The following is a 16,520-nucleotide window of genomic DNA, read 5'->3' as shown; positions in this document are numbered from 1 at the left end:
CAGGCAGTGAGGGGACAAGGGGAGCTAGTGAAATTGAGATGGCAAATGGATGACAAGCCATACCTTGATTCAGAAGTTCTGCTGAGACTATTTATATATCCTCTTCTTTTTCAGAGACAGGTGCTCTGGGACTCAGTGGAGGTGGGAACTTTCCTAACAACCCGTTTTCTTCTGAGAGCACCAGGATTGCTGCAAAGAGATCTTCCTTCCCACACCTCTGAAAAAAGCTATAGGGAAAAAGGGAGCACAATGTACACCTTCCTGCCTGAGAACTTCACACCAGTGAAGCAGAAGCCGTCCAAAGAGCTGAGGCCCATGCTCGGGGCCGTCTTGCTGGGCCTCATCCTGTTCATTGCTGCGGTGGTGGCCTGGTGCTACTACACGGTGTCCCTGCGGAAGGCGGAGCGGCTCAAGACGGAGCTGATGGACCTGCGTGCGGACGGCTTCGTCATCAGGAACCAGCACGGGGAGGTGGTGTTCCGGCTGGCGTTCCGCTCGGGCAGCCTGGACCTGGAGTCGTGCTCCAAGGAGGGCGAGATCCTGAGCTGCACGCGCTCGGGCCGGGGGCCGCTCAACTTCTTCATCCAGACGGTGAAGCCCAAGGACACGGTGATGTGCTACCGCGTGCGCTGGGAGGAGCTGGCGGACGGCCCCGCCGTGGAGCACACCATGTTCTGGGAGGACGCGCACTGGTACGGGGGCTCCGAGATGAGCACCCAGCACTGGCCCATCCGCCTGGCCGGCTACCAGGAGCCCGTGCCCTACGTGACCAGCGACGTCTACTCCTTCCGCGACAGCTTCGGCGGCATCCTCGAGCGCTACTGGCTCTCCTCCAAGGCGGCCGCCATCAAGATCAACGACTCCGTGCCCTTCCACCTGGGCTTCAACGCCACCGAGCGCACCCTCTTCTTCCAGGCGCGCTACAAGGACTCTCCCTACAAGCCCCCGCCGGGGCAGAAGCCCTTCCCTGAGCTCAGCTACCGCGTCTGCGTGGGCTCTGACATCACCTCCATCCACAAGTACATGGTGCGCAGGTACTTCAACAAGCCCTCCAAGATCCCTGCCGAGAACGCCTTCCGATACCCCATATGGTCCACATGGGCCCTCTACAAGAATGATATCGACCAGGATAAACTCTTGCGATTCGCTGAAAAGATCAGAAAGTACCGTTTTAACTGCAGCCACATAGAAATTGATGACATGTACACACAAGCCTATGGGGACTTTGACTTTGACCCTGCCAAGTTCCCCAATGTGACAGAGATGTTTGCAAAACTAAGGGAAGATGGGTTTAAGGTCACCCTGTGGACTCACCCTTTCATAAACTACAATTCCTCCAATTTTGGGGTGGGAATCGAGCGTCAGCTCTTCATCAAGGAGCCTTCAGGGCGACTGCCGGCCATGGTGGAGTGGTGGAATGGCATTGGGGCCATCCTGGACTTCACCAACCCGGCAGCCCGGGACTGGTTCCAGAGCCACCTGCGCCAGCTCCGACACAAGTACGGCATCTCGTCCTTCAAGTTTGATGCGGGCGAGACCAGCTACCTGCCCAAGCAGTTCAGCACCTTCCGCCCGCTCTCGGACCCCAGCATTTGGTCACGGCGCTACACGGAGATGGCCATCCCCTTCTACGAGCTGGCCGAGGTGCGTGTGGGCTACCAGTCACAGAACATCTCCTGCTTCTTCCGCATTATTGACCGTGACTCTGTCTGGGGCTATGAGCTTGGCCTCAAGTCCCTCATCCCCACCGTGCTCACCATCAGCATGCTGGGGTACCCCTTCATATCTGCTGACATGATTGGGGGGAATTTTTTCCCCAATAAGACAGATGGAGCGGTGGAGATCCCAGACCGGGAGCTGTACGTGCGGTGGCTGGAGCTGTCGGCCTTCATGCCCTCCATGCAGTTCTCCATCCCTCCCTGGCTCTATGACAAGGAAGTGGTGGAGATTGCACAGAAGTTCACGGAGCTCCATGAGTCGCTGGTGGCCCCGCTGCTGCTGGAGCTGGCCGGGGAGGTCACCGACACGGGGGACCCCATCATCCGCCCCATCTGGTGGATCTCGCCCCGCGACGAGGCCACGCACAGGATCGACTCCCAGTTCCTCATCGGGGACACCCTCATGGTGGCTCCTGTGCTGGAGATGGGCAAGCAGGAGCGTGACGTCTACCTGCCGGCGGGCAAGTGGCGCAGCTACAAGGGGGAGTTGTTTGAGAAGACCCCGGTGCTGCTCACGGACTATCCTGTTGACCTGGATGAAGTCGCCTATTTCCTCTGGGTTTCCTAAGAGCTTTCTGCATCACTTTTGGGGATCACCATGCCTTACCTAGGACTATGTCATACATAACAATTCTAATTGCACATTTAGTTTGAAACTGGGGATAAGGAATGGAATTAAATGGACTCACTGTCCTTGGGGTAATTTTTTTATTTGAAGGGGGGTGAATTTTCCTATCAATTCGGTTCACATGGGAGACTCCAGTTGGATTCTGGTGGGCAGAATTTTCTCTGTACAGGTCAAGAAGGAGTTGTCAGTCTGTCTGCAGGCACATAGTAAACCCAATTCCTTTTCAGTTCCCAAGGATTTCAAGAGGTGGAGGTTGGTTAGTGCCAGTGGGAATGTTTCTTATCTCGTGGGAAGGCATGGGAGTGTGTGACGTGGGAGGGTTGCTACAGCAGAGCCTGCCATAAGTTTTATAATAAGGCAAGTATATTTAAAAAGGCCTTTTTAAGAGCAGAAGACAAACTAGAGATACACATACATGCACATTTTTTCCCCCTTTTGGTCTAGTGTTCCACTGGACTAACATTGCCCCATGCTCCTGCTTTCCTGGGTACCAGGCAGGCCAGGTTACTCGCATGATATCCAGGTATTAATTGTACAGGCTGCGTGTTGCTTCCTGCACCCACCTCCTTGCCCGTTTAACCCCAGCTGCCAGGCACTTGCCTTTGTGTTTTGCCTCGGGTGTCAACATTGCCTTTCCTAGAACAGCACCGTCCCTACCAGCATGCCCCATTAGTCTTTATAAAGCATTTATGTCCCCGCGTCATTACATGATTATCCTGCTGATACCATCCGCTTTGGTTTTTAAGGACAGATGAGCTTTCAGGTTTGTTGCTGGCCAGACTGCCTGGAGCAAAGCTCTGCTCAAAAAGAACATGCGGCTCTTCCCTGGCAACAGCCGGTTCCCGCGAGGGAGCGGCACACGCCTGGGGTTGGTGGTGACGTTTGATGCTAGCCAGCTTGCTGGTGGGTGGAAAACACCGGCTTTGAGCTGATGGGTCTGTGCCAGCAGGTGTTCTCACTGCACCCGTGGAAATGTCCTCATCTACCGTGAATTTAACCTAATATCCATCTCCGTCTCAGGTTAGAGGTGATCATTATGTTGAGGTTTTCTTCTGAAGCAGCCCTCCTCTCACCCTGGGAGAATTAGGAACCTTCGTTAAGCAGTGTTTGTGGTGCTGGAGGCGGCGTGGTTGTCAGAGTTGCTTGAGGGGACATGGGGTGATGTGGTCCTGCATCCCAAGTCCCTGCAGCCAGGATGGAGCTGCAGAGATGTCTCTTTTCCAGCTTTTCCATTTTGTTTTTTACGGGAAGATGCATTTACAGAGAGCTGTGGGCAATCTCTGAGACAAAGAAAACAGGAGTGAGATCTGGCAGCCTTCCTCCCCAGGGCAGGACATTCCCAGCTGTGCCCTGTTTGGGAACACGGTTCAGCCCCTGAATTTGTAATGAGCCTCTGTATAATTGAACTGTGTTGGGTAGGAAGGTTTGGGGCACCCTGCCCAGGCTGTGGCCAGCCAAGAAGAGTTCAGCATCTGTGGGGTCTCCCATGGGATTGTGTCTGGGGTGAACATGGGCCTGGTCTGAGTCTGCCACTCAGGGAGGTGGTGCTGTGTTTTGGCTAGGGTTGGGTACCAGTGAGGATTTTTCTCAAAGCCCTTCTCCTGCCACTGGGCTTTGTAGGAGGCAGAGAAGGAGATGCATTAAACCTAGGGGTGAGTTGTAGTGGGGTCCAGGAATAGAAATTTAGGTGCTTGTTTGGGGAAAAATATGAAGTGCTTTCATAGTTAGAAGTTAGGAAGTTAGTTAGGAAGTCCAGTTTGATGGACTCTTCAGAGCATCCCTTGAGGTCTGAATCTGCCCTGCATCATTCAGCGTTTCAGCCTGAATGAGATGCAGGGCAGCCCTGTAGTCCCTGCCCAGTTGGAGCACAAGCATGTCTCAAAGACACTTTCTTGTGGCTTTTAACTATGAAGGACTCAGGTTTTTCCCTGCCACCAGTGCAAATAGTGGTTATATTACAAGCTACAGACAGCCTCTGCCAAAGAGTTCATCCTGGAGCCCTACCATCAGTCGTTAGGGCACTGGCAGAATTTGGCCATTGGACTGGAGTGTGGAGGTGAAGGTGAGGATCTCCTGGAGGTGAATCTGACCACATCCTCCAAGGACAGGGTGGAGAGTAGGCTTCTCCAGTCACAGAAATGCATAAAGGCCACACTTTGAGAGGCTCCGGCTTTTCCCTTTCCAACTTTGCTTGTGTAATACATGTCCTCTTTTGGCATGGGAGTCACTGGATGGAGGAGATGTTGTTGCATGGCTCATCTGCCAGTAAAGAAGTGGGATCCTTCACACAGGACTTCATGGGAAGGACCCCAGTGTGACCAGGAGATGTTGCATGTCCTCTTCTGTCTCTGCTGTGCCACCTTTTGCATCCCTCACTTATAAGGCGTGAGGCTACGTGAATGAAAACAGCATTCCTGTTAGTATGCCTTTATCATTAAAATGATAAGAGCAGTCAGACGAGTGCCTTCAATCTCCTCGCAGTGATTTTGGGCACTGGCAGGAAGGTCGTGGAGGAAATTCTCCGTTAGACACACCATCTTCCTTCCCCTCCCCTCAAAAGAAAGGATTTTATTATCAAACTTTTCATTTTCTTTTATTTAACTGTATGAATAAATGGGTAAGATTATGGAGTACCCTTATTTTTCTTAATGCTGTAGTTAGGGCACATTCAGTGTTCCAGCTACGAGAAAGGGAAAGAGGTGACAAAAGACGATGCTGAAAAATGGGTGGCTCTTTGTGGGTGCATGGCACGAAGCCTTCCCTGCATGTTGGACAGAGTCTCAGCAGTGGTGCCTCAACAGCAGGCTTTTAGGTGCCCTTTCCATCCAACTCTACCAAAACCACTGTTTCTAACACTATGCTGTAGCACTGCAGGACTTGAGAACCTCTAGGACCTCACAGACCACAAGCATTCTGTGCACAGACACCTTGGGAACTGCTACTAGGGAGATTTCTGTGATTGCCACTATGAGTCACTGACCAAAGCAGTGTTTAGTTTGACTCGGCCAAGGAAAAGGCTAAAACAGTTTTGGGAGCTGATTCAGTCTTTTCCACTCCAGCCCACTGAGCAGCAGGCCAAAGTGCTGCCTGTGTGATTGAAGGTTGAAGCTTGCAGTGTTGTGTATCGAGTTTTCTGGATGCTTGTGTTTGTACGTGCTGTTGTGTGTTGGACTGTTATGCTGGTGGGTTTGTTTTTAACCACTTTTCTAATTCTTAATTGTCATTAAGACAGAACTGTAACATGAATTGCCTTGACTGATATAAAATTTTGGAAAACAAAAAGCAGTTTGACTGTGTCCATCTGTACCAAGTACATGGGTCTGGTGGTGCAGGCAGATTTGGGGCTTTTTTCACCATAGACTTCATTGAAATCAGAATTGAGGTTGCTGGTTTATTTAAAGCTTGCATCTTGCAGCTTTGGTGTGTGTTTCAAAGGGAGGAGCTGGCGGCCACCCCACTCTTGTGTCTGCAGTGGTGGCAGGAGATGAGAATCTGGAGACAACCCACTGGATCACCCTCCTTTGGGTACCAACAGCAAAGGGAATAACTGTTCTTTGGGGCTGGAGAATACCATGTTCAGGCAAAGCCCCATGTTGCAACTGCCCCCAGGAGTGGGGACCAGACCGTCACAACCCTATTTCTGCTGACATCCACCCAAAAAAGGCCCATTGACACTGACTGGGGGGTTTGTAGGTGCTGAAGAAGAGGAGCCCACTCTTGGCTTCCCTTGGGCACTCCAGGAGTGTCCACCCAGGCTCTGCCTGTCCCCAGTGCTCCTGGTGTCCCCCTTACCAGATGGTGCTGATGGTCAGGATAGAGTAGACATTTGAGGCCACGGCAGTGGCATAAAAGGAGTGCGTGAAACTCATTTGTCGCCTTGACCCACACTACCCACTTTGCCCCACACAATGTTTTTCTTGCCCTTCACAGAATCACAGAATCACAGAATATTAGGAATTGGAAGGGACCTCAAAAGATCATCTACTCCAATCCCCCTGCCAGAGCAGGAACACCTAGATAAGGTTACACAGGAATGTGTCCAGGCAGGTTTTAAATGTCTCCAGAGAAGGAGACTCCACAACCCCCCTGGGCAGCCTGTTCCAGTGTTCTGTCACCCTCACTGAGAAGAAGTTTCTTCTCAAGTTTAAGTGGAACCTCTTGTGTTCCAGTTTATACCCATTACCCCTTGTCTTACCATTGGTTGTCACCGAGAAGAGCCTGGCTCCATTCTTGTGACACTCACCCTTTATATATTTATAAACGTTAATGAGGTCACCCCTCAGTCTCCTCTTTTCCAAACTATAGAGACCCAGCTCCCTCAGCCTTTCCTCATAAGGGAGATGCTCCACTCCCTTAATCATCTTCCTGTTGTTACGGCACAAACCACAGCCTGCCTAGTGTTCGAGGAGGTGCCTATGGGTGACAGCAGAGCAGTGGCTGCTGACCCATGAGATCCTGGCGAGGAGCATCTCCATCCCTGCCCAAAATCATAGTTTTTATTAAAAGTAAGAAAAAAAACAACAGATCGGCAGGCAGAAACCAAGGCTGGGGAGCACTATGGTGAAAGGACAGCCTGACAGCAGCAGAGTCCGGTTATCCTGTGCTGTTGGGCACATGGCCAGGCTGCCAGCCTCAAGCAAAAACCAACCTCCTCAATCGCAGCTCATCCTGAGCTGGGTGGAAGCTGCCAGCCTGCAAATCCCTCGCACTGGGAGAGCCATAAAGATGCAAAATCCCAGAGGCCAAGTAGAGAAAAGCAGTGATTTTAAGTTATTCTGTTATTATTATTTTTGTCAGTAGGGATGGATGATTTTTTTGTTCAGCGATCATTAAAGATTTAAGGGCAATATACACTCCCTTCACTAGAAAACAGGCAGCCTGTGCTAAGCAGCGGGCTGGGGAGAGTCCCCTCTCACCAGCACCTCCAGGAAACAGCCTTTGCTTAGTGCTGGGAGTGCAAAAAACCAACCAGGACTGAAGCTAGCAAGGCAAACAAGATGTCCTTCTGGCAGCACACAGTTGCAGTGCAGACAGGAGGCCACGGTGCCACCTGCACACAGAGTGCTTCTGGCACTGGTCCCCTGTGGCTCCCTGTGGCTTGGCTGGCCAGGAGGAAAAGGCACTGGGGGAAAGATTGGAAGGGATGGTGATTTGGGTGAGATATTTTTCAGCCAAAGGGTACCAGGCAGCTCGAAACACCCCTGGAGTTTGCAGGAAGTCTCTGTGATGCTTGTTTAATTCCCCCTAGCCTGTGACGCAGGTGGGTGGAAGAGCTGTGTGTTTGCGTACAGAGCACACTGATTATAGGACAGACATGCGGTGTGATGTGGCTGAAGCCTGGCTCTCCCATCTCTCCCCACACCGTGACCATCAGCTTTCCAGGAAGCGTTTTTCTTGCTGCAACAACAGCCAGAGGAAATTTGCTGGCGCCCGCCTTGGACTTACTGGTTACCCCAAGCCCAGCTGTTGGGGACCCCTTGGGGCTTCAAAACAGCAGCTGGGAGATAAAGCATTTCTGAATGCTTTCTCATCCTCAGGGGAGATACATTAGTGGAAACCACCATCCTGGAGTGGAAGAAAGCCCATGGTAAGGAACCAGACATAGTGTGTGATCACTGGACAGCACTGACAGACCGACACTGCTTTCCCTTTCACATCCCTGGGTTAAAGTGGGGTTCTCCTTCTTCATCACCATACCAGTGATAGCATTGTTGTGGCTTGAGCTGCTTTCATAGGCATCTAGAAGATGTTCTGGCCCATCCCACATGGCACTTCTCTCGTGCCACTGTGACCATGCAGGGTCTTGGTGGCATAGTAGACCCACTGATGGGTGATAGGGGTCTGAGCTGGTTTTGAAGTGCTTCACCTGGGCACCAAACCAGCTCTGGAGTTAGTGTGATGTTCTCCAGCTCCTATTTACTTTTTATATGGACCAGCTCTTGGCAAACCCCTAAACAAAGGAGCTTTCTTCTGCCTGGGGGCCACACACAGCTTTACCTCTCAGATGCCTACTAGCAGCATGCTGGGGTCAGAGAAGAAATCATCAGTCTCTCGCTCTGGGATGATGCATTGCAGCCCAGAGACCCCAGGACTCTCCTAAACTGCTCAGTCATGTCACTTCTAAACTTCTCTTTGCCTAAACCCAGAGAAAATTGGACCAAAAGTGGAGTGCACACTCCAAGCCTGCAGGTACCGCTGAGACACCTAGTGGGAGAAGTCACCTCCATGAGCAGAAGGATGTCACCTCATGTGGATCCCCATCAACACAGCTGGTGGCATGGGGAAACTGAGGCATCAAGGCATTTGGGCTGGTTTCCTAATTGTCTGAACCCTGTCAGGAGGATGATGGCTGAGTCGTCTCCTGGTACCTGACAGATTGCACACTTTGGCTCTAAATGTGGTCCCAAAAGACAAATGGATCCTATTAGGTCCTAACCTGTGCATGCCTTGATGCTGGATTTTAATCTTGACTGCCATGAAATTTCACCACAAGCCTACAGGCTCAGCTGAATCCATGCCACGTGCTATAGCTTTGTTCTCCTTGCTCAGATAGATCAAGCCGTGGGAAATACAAACCCCCTTTCTCCTGCATCAGCACCCACCTGACAAGCAGGCTGGAAACTGGGTGCCTTCATCTTTAGGATAATCACAGACTGCTTTGATAAAAATATACTCTGCTGCAACTGCCACTTTCACCAAGTAAATGAAATTATAAATATCTCAACGATCACCCGTTAAACTGGGTAACAAAGGGCTGCATGTAAATTCCTCTATAAACCAGAAGGGTGCATGGCATTTCTTGCTGGGAAAAGATTACGAGCAGAAACTGTTTCTATACATTGTGTTTGTCAAACTGTAGTAATAAGGACAGCAATCCAATAGATTTTAATAAGTAAGTTATTCTACAGCACTTGCCACACAAAACGAGGTCATGGTGTTTTCCTCAGATTTCATACTGAGGTATTTCTACTTTAAAAACTGTTAAAATTCCCAGGCCATTAAAGTCACTGGTTCATTAATCCCTGAAGCCATTCCACAGCTAATGGAGGAGGCTGTTAGGAAACCAAGAAGAAATAAGCGACTTCATCCAGGTCAACAGGATAGTCCGTGAGCAGCACCGGGGTCTTCTCAAACAACTCCCCCTTGTAGCTGCGCCACTTGCCCGCCGGCAGGTAGACGTCACGCTCCTGCTTGCCCATCTCCAGCACAGGAGCCACCATGAGGGTGTCCCCGATGAGGAACTGGGAGTCGATCCTGTGCGTGGCCTCGTCGCGGGGCGAGATCCACCAGATGGGGCGGATGATGGGGTCCCCCGTGTCGGTGACCTCCCCGGCCAGCTCCAGCAGCAGCGGGGCCACCAGCGACTCATGGAGCTCCGTGAACTTCTGTGCAATCTCCACCACTTCCTTGTCATAGAGCCAGGGAGGGATGGAGAACTGCATGGAGGGCATGAAGGCCGACAGCTCCAGCCACCGCACGTACAGCTCCCGGTCTGGGATCTCCACCGCTCCATCTGTCTTACCAGAGAGGAAGTTTCCTCCAATCATATCTGGAAGTACAAATGGGTACCCCAGCATGCTGATGGTGAGCACGGTGGGGATGAGGGACTTGAGGCCGAGCTCATAGCCCCAGACAGAGTCACGGTCAATGATGCGGAAGAAGCAGGAGATGTTCTGTGACTGGTAGCCCACACGCACCTCGGCCAGCTCGTAGAAGGGGATGGCCATCTCCGTGTAGCGCCGTGACCAAATGCTGGGGTCCGAGAGCGGGCGGAAGGTGCTGAACTGCTTGGGCAGGTAGCTGGTCTCGCCCGCATCAAACTTGAAGGACGAGATGCCGTACTTGTGTCGGAGCTGGCGCAGGTGGCTCTGGAACCAGTCCCGGGCTGCTGGGTTGGTGAAGTCCAGGATGGCCCCAATGCCATTCCACCACTCCACCATGGCCGGCAGTCGCCCTGAAGGCTCCTTGATGAAGAGCTGACGCTCGATTCCCACCCCAAAATTGGAGGAATCTGTGTGTATAAAGGGATGGATCCACAGGGTGACCTTAAACCCATCTTCCCTTAGTTTTGCAAACATCTCTGTCACATTGGGGAACTTGGCAGGGTCAAAGTCAAAGTCCCCATAGGCTTGTGTGTACATGTCATCAATTTCTATGTGGCTGCAGTTAAAACGGTACTTCTTAATGTTTCCTGCAAAATGCAGCACTTTCTCCTGGCTGATGTCTTTTTTGTAGAGGGCCCATGTGGACCACATGGGGTATCGGAAGGCGTTCTCGGCAGGGATCTTGGAGGGCTTGTTGAAGTACCTGCGCACCATGTACTTGTGGATGGAGGTGATGTCAGAGCCCACGCAGACGCGGTAGCTGAGCTCAGGGAAGGGCTTCTGCCCCGGCGGGGGCTTGTAGGGAGAGTCCTTGTAGCGCGCCTGGAAGAAGAGGGTGCGCTCGGTGGCGTTGAAGCCCAGGTGGAAGGGCACGGAGTCGTTGATCTTGATGGCGGCCGCCTTGGAGGAGAGCCAGTAGCGCTCGAGGATGCCGCCGAAGCTGTCGCGGAAGGAGTAGACGTCGCTGGTCACGTAGGGCACGGGCTCCTGGTAGCCGGCCAGGCGGATGGGCCAGTGCTGGGTGCTCATCTCGGAGCCCCCGTACCAGTGCGCGTCCTCCCAGAACATGGTGTGCTCCACGGCGGGGCCGTCCGCCAGCTCCTCCCAGCGCACGCGGTAGCACATCACCGTGTCCTTGGGCTTCACCGTCTGGATGAAGAAGTTGAGCGGCCCCCGGCCCGAGCGCGTGCAGCTCAGGATCTCGCCCTCCTTGGAGCACGACTCCAGGTCCAGGCTGCCCGAGCGGAACGCCAGCCGGAACACCACCTCCCCGTGCTGGTTCCTGATGACGAAGCCGTCCGCACGCAGGTCCATCAGCTCCGTCTTGAGCCGCTCCGCCTTCCGCAGGGACACCGTGTAGTAGCACCAGGCCACCACCGCAGCAATGAACAGGATGAGGCCCAGCAGGATGGCCCCGAGCATGGGCCTCAGCTCTTTGGACGGCTTCTGCTTCACTGGTGTGACATTTTCAGGCAAACACGTTTCTTTGCCATCCCCCTTTTGAGCATCCCCATGTTTTCCCACACGGTGTGTAATCATGCTGTCCATTACTCCTTTTTATAGCGTCAATGCCTATTTAGAAGCTTTGCTGCTGATTTTGCTTTTCTCCAACTGGTGGGCAGATAATCCAAGATGCTGCATGAGGATACTCACAGTCTCCTTTCCAAAGCCTGGCCACTCACACCTGCAGTGTAATTTCATGAAACAGAAGGTTATAAACAGCAGAAAACCAGTTAAATCTTGCTAATGGCCATAGCTCCTCTCCTCTTGTCCCTGCAGCTCTGGCTTTCTCTGCTCTGTGCAGTGACAGCCTGTTCACTGGCAGCTGGGCTGAGCTTTTTTGGAGCAGGGATATGCCAGCATTCCCATGACCCTCTCTTGGCTGCAGCCTTGCTGCGTCCTGCAGAGGAAGGGTAAAGGGGTGGATGTCAAGCCAGAGCCTGGAGGAGAATGGGGCCAGGGAAAGGGGCTGCTACCCAAGCGTACAAACTGGATACCTCAAGCTGATCTGTTTTTACATTAATTATATGCCTTGCTGGATTTCTCTAGTTGTCCACTTCTCCACATCAAATGCAGGCAGAGAAATACAGCACTGAAGTGTCCAGCCTCTGCCTGCTGTTCCCCAACATCCTCCTGCGATGCAGACAAGGAGTGATGTTTTATCTCCCTGCACTTTGCTCCTGCATGGGAACAGGGGGATGCACACACTTTGTGGCACTGCGCTGCTTCAGGATGGCTGGGCAGAGCCCTGACTGCTGTTAGTCCTGGAGCCATCACCCTAGGACAGCCCTTCTTGGCAATGGGAAAATAGGATGTTTCCCTACATCCGCCCCCCTGTTTTTTATCCTAATTCAGTTCCTGTAACTCCCAGGCTCGTGCCAGGCAAGACATTATGATTCAGTGGGGGTGGATGATATTTAGGCAGAGTCTGAAGATGGGAGTGTTAAACTGAAGTTTTTGCAAGACCAGCACTACATTAAAGCCAGTTTTGCTGAGAAATGCACAAGAGGGTGACACACACCCCAGCTGCATCAAGCATCACCAAGCCAGGCAGTGCAGTGCAGCTCACAGCATCTGATAGAGCATCTGCTGCCAACAAAAACAACAGGCAGGAAAACTGAAGCAGGTGGCTCAAAGCAATGCGTTCCATGTAGCTGGGCTCCCTCCCGGCTTCCCTGTCCACATCCTGAGGCCTGCGTGCTCTGACAGGATGAAAATGTGCAGGAGCAGCCTGTATGGAGAGGAGGAAAAAGAGCTAGCTTGCTCATGCAAGCTGTGCCCAGCTATATGTACCAGGCATATTCACCCTCACTGCCATGACATCAGTATCTAAGTATACAGAGATGATAAGCCACACCGGGAACCATTAAAATACCAGAGGTCACCAAGCTTGGTGTCAATTGCAGCAGCCTCCCAACCACCTGAATAAGCCACTCGACCAATATTTGTAATCCAGTCTCAGTGTGAGCAAGGCTTTGCCGAGAAAAAGAGGAAGAAAGGATAAAAGTGTTCCCAAGCAAGCCCTGGGCAGGGTAGGAGGTGAGAGAAGGAAGGTCAGCGCTGCTGCAGCGACGGTTCTGGGGAGCAGGTTGGGTTACATGCGTGCTCAGGGCATTCTGCCAGCCCAGAGAGCTCAGAGCTCGCAGCCTCCCCATGCTAAGCTGGCTTCTGACACAGCTGCGTAGCTCCAGCACGGGGGGTGGTGGTTTCCAGCCAAACCATGGTGTTATTGCAAAATAACCCTTTTGCTTTGAAGCTGCTTGGATGTGCTGGATCAGTCCCTGGCTGCTGCCCTCTGGGCTTTCCCCCTCTTCTTCCTTCCTCCTTTTGCCCTCCCAGTCAGCCTGGAGGCAGGAGTCTCCTTTAACTTGAGCCCCATCATTTCTCAAGGTGAAAAACAAGGAAGGGGAAGGGAGAGAGAAGCAGGGCAAGTCGATTTACCAGGAATTCTGCTTTTTCTTTTTATTTTTTTTTTATTTCTTTATGTTAAACATCACATTAAAAACCAAAGCCAGAAACAAAACAAAACCAAAAAAAAACCAAAAAACAAACACACAGAAAAAAAATACTCAAAAAAACAAAACAAAAAAAAAAAACCCCACAAAACCAAACCTAAAGCAAACAAACAAAAACAAAACCAAAAAACCCAAACCAAAAGAAAGCAAAAATCGCACCAAAACACAGGGACTCAGCAGGACTCAAAAGTCCCTATATGAATAAAGGATGTGTGAGATGTTTCCCAGCTTCCTATGCAGTGATTTCTCTCCCAGACAATTGCTTTAAATCTCTCGATTTCCCCAGGGGCAGATCAGTGGCAGAAAGATGGTATATAAGGGAATCAGGGCTCCTGGGCCAAGCTGTACTGTCCCAAGAGCCGTTTGGATTTCCCTCCTTCCTGTGATGTGGTGGGCACCCCAGGCCTGCCCCTCATGGAGGAGAGGTGAGATGTGGGATGTCAGTGGAAAGAGTAGACACATCTGGTGGCAGAGCAGGATACAACTGGGATTCCTGGGATAGATCCCACCAGGATAAGGGAGTCTCTGAAGCTGCTAACTCCTGAGCTTCAAGGCTTGTGTTTCATGAAAACATTAAATATCCACTGCCAAGCTGGCACCGTGAGTGCTGCTTAGGGCTGATGAGAAGGAGTCCTGACAAGCGGTGCACATAGGTGACCCAGAGCCTAGATCCAGCCTTTTCCTTGCTCCATCCATGGGGTTATGGCATCACAGTGTCCCTTTCCTGTGAATAGTAACAAAGCCTCTGTGCTCTGGTGAGTACTTAATTAACCCACAAAAAGTGCAACCGCTCCGAAGCAAGAATGGGCTGAAGGCTCCCATAGCAACCAAAATCCAGATGCCCCAGGCATGCATGCACTGCTGTGTTATATTTGGGCTTCTTTACCAGATCTTAATCTGATAGGGGTCTGGCCCCATCGAACCCCAAGGCCTTCCTCCAAAAGGAGCTGGGATTCCACACCCCAAGGATCTAAGCAGCCCTTAGCATGCACAGATTAAACATTGACATATCCAGCACTGTGATATGCAGAAAACGAGCCAGGACTTTAGACCCTCTTACAGTTAAATAGGAGCTAAGCAAGGGTTTCGAGTGATGAACCATACATCAGCCAGCTCAAAGGGCAGCTACACACTTAAACCCCTTTTACATGTACCCTCAGAACCTTCTTCCTCCAGACCAAATCTATATCCAGCAACCCAACTCTCGTGGCACATGTGGCCCAAGCTTGTCAGTCCTCAGTTAAGGTCTCAGATATGTTAACTCCTGAATCCTCAGACTTTCACCTTTCAAATATATTTATCTACCTGCTGGTGCAGGGAGAGTATCACTCATCAAACAACCCATCAGGAAATAATTCTGTCTTCAAAGGGATAGTTTTCTATATTAAGATTCTTTTTATAAGGGGTTATCAAACACTTAGGAGTCACTAACAGGCACTCATAGGGAGAGTACACAGCACATTCTAGCAGAAAGTGCTATAGGTAGCTATAAGTCATGATCATAAACAATTGCCCTGTCAAACTCCGCATGAACTGATTAATCATTTACTGAGGTCTTTTAGGACTGTTTCAAATGGGGCATTTTAGCAGAAAACACACACAAAGCAGAAAGCAGTTCCCATCACCTCTCATTTCCCATGGCTGCCTGGCACACGCAGGCATTGTATGGGTGATTTATTGCTAGAAGGGGCTCAGGAGAGGTTTGCTCACCATTTTTGCTGTGTGTATAGATGACGTGACAAAAGAAGTATCTGCTATCGCTGCAGTCAAGGAGGGCGAGCGAGGGACAGCCAAGGTTATCGCATGAGCTGCCACAGATTGGCTACAAAGCTAACATGTCTTAACGCAAGGGGGAAGTGGCTGGGGGATGGATGCAGAAGGCTAGGTGACTTTGCCATTGCTCTGCAGGCCATGTGGTGCAGGTAGTGGCACCAGCGTTCCTGCCAGCAGTACCCAGTGCTGATGAAGCTCCTGCGGCAACCTAATCAGGTGGCTGAAGAGGGATACAGACAGAACCTCTCCCTTGGACTGGTGCAGAATCCTGCTCCTCCTGCTAAAAAAGCTCACTTGTGTCCTGAAGCAGGGGGGATATTATCCACAGCACTGTGTGCAGCCCTCACCTCAGCTCTGGGCTTTGAGCAATTGATGATAGCTCCAGCCAGGGCAACAGCGATGCCTTGACCTTTGGTCCATGGGGATCTCACCCAGATCTTTGGGCTGAAACAGCAGTTTGGGTCGTATTAACCCCATATCAGCAGCAGAGTCTGACCTCCTAGGAGGATTGCGGCTGTGTCCTGCAGGGATGCACTAGGCATGGAGAGACCTGCACCAGCTCAGACACACCAGTCTGTTCTGAGCAGGTTTATTCCTGGCAGCTGTGCTGATCTGGGGGTCTGTGCTCTGCTCCCCATGGCTCCTGATGCCTGGAGGGGTTTTAGCTGATCTCACTGTGAAGGCGGCTGCGCAGACTGATGTCTTGTCCCTGTAGAAAGTGCTGATGCAAAGCTGGTAACCTCCTGCAAGCCTGAAAGTGGTATAAGATCCTTAAAGCCATGCAAATCCAGCTCAGGTCTGGAGCAGAAATATTAGCTGGGGTTTTCCTTATCCAGAAGATCCTGGTCCCTCACCACTGGAAATAAAGTGAAATTTAATGAACAGGTCTTTCAGTCCTAATTGCTATACGAGCAGGTAGCAGAAGTCCCAATCCCATCCTCTTATATGAATAAACTCCTTTCCAAATTGTCAGAAAAACAAAACCCTGCAAAATCTACTTTGTTTTCCCTTTTCAGGTCTCTCCCTTGACTCCTGAGCCTGCTGCACACCGTGTCCATCCATGTGCTGCTCCTAACTGCAAGTAGTGGCCACAGCTTCCCACTGCATGCTGAGAGCTGCTCTGCCCGCATCCTTGGGAAGGAGCTCCATCTGCTGAGTCAGTGACTGAGATTGAAGCCCAAGAAGCATTGCCAGGCTTGTCCCAGGCTGCTTGGTGACTGGTCATCGGGCATCCCCTAGGCAGCAGCGGGCCATCAGACCCTGTTCCATCAGGATCGGTGCT

General features: G+C 51.5%; 1 protein-coding gene and 1 pseudogene across 2 annotated transcripts; one reads left to right on the top strand and one right to left on the bottom strand.

The window, feature by feature from the left end:
* Positions 1-249: 249 nt before the first annotated feature.
* On the top strand, positions 250-2,286 carry LOC308231419 (myogenesis-regulating glycosidase-like; the record flags this gene model as incomplete). Its single annotated transcript, XM_080636788.1, has 1 exon — positions 250-2,286. The coding sequence occupies one exon, from the start codon at positions 250-252 to the stop codon at positions 2,284-2,286; it is 2,037 nt and encodes a 678-aa protein (XP_080492914.1).
* Positions 2,287-9,401: 7,115 nt separating this feature from the next.
* Positions 9,402-11,498, bottom strand: LOC308232063 (myogenesis-regulating glycosidase pseudogene; annotated as a pseudogene). The gene has a single exon. The product of its transcript is annotated as a myogenesis-regulating glycosidase pseudogene (transcript).
* Positions 11,499-16,520: the final 5,022 nt, after the last annotated feature.

Source organism: Psittacula echo (assembly GCF_963264785.1).
Source record: "Psittacula echo genome assembly, chromosome: Z".
Taxonomy (NCBI): domain Eukaryota; kingdom Metazoa; phylum Chordata; class Aves; order Psittaciformes; family Psittacidae; genus Psittacula; species Psittacula echo.
This window is presented reverse-complemented; position numbering and strand designations above follow the sequence as displayed.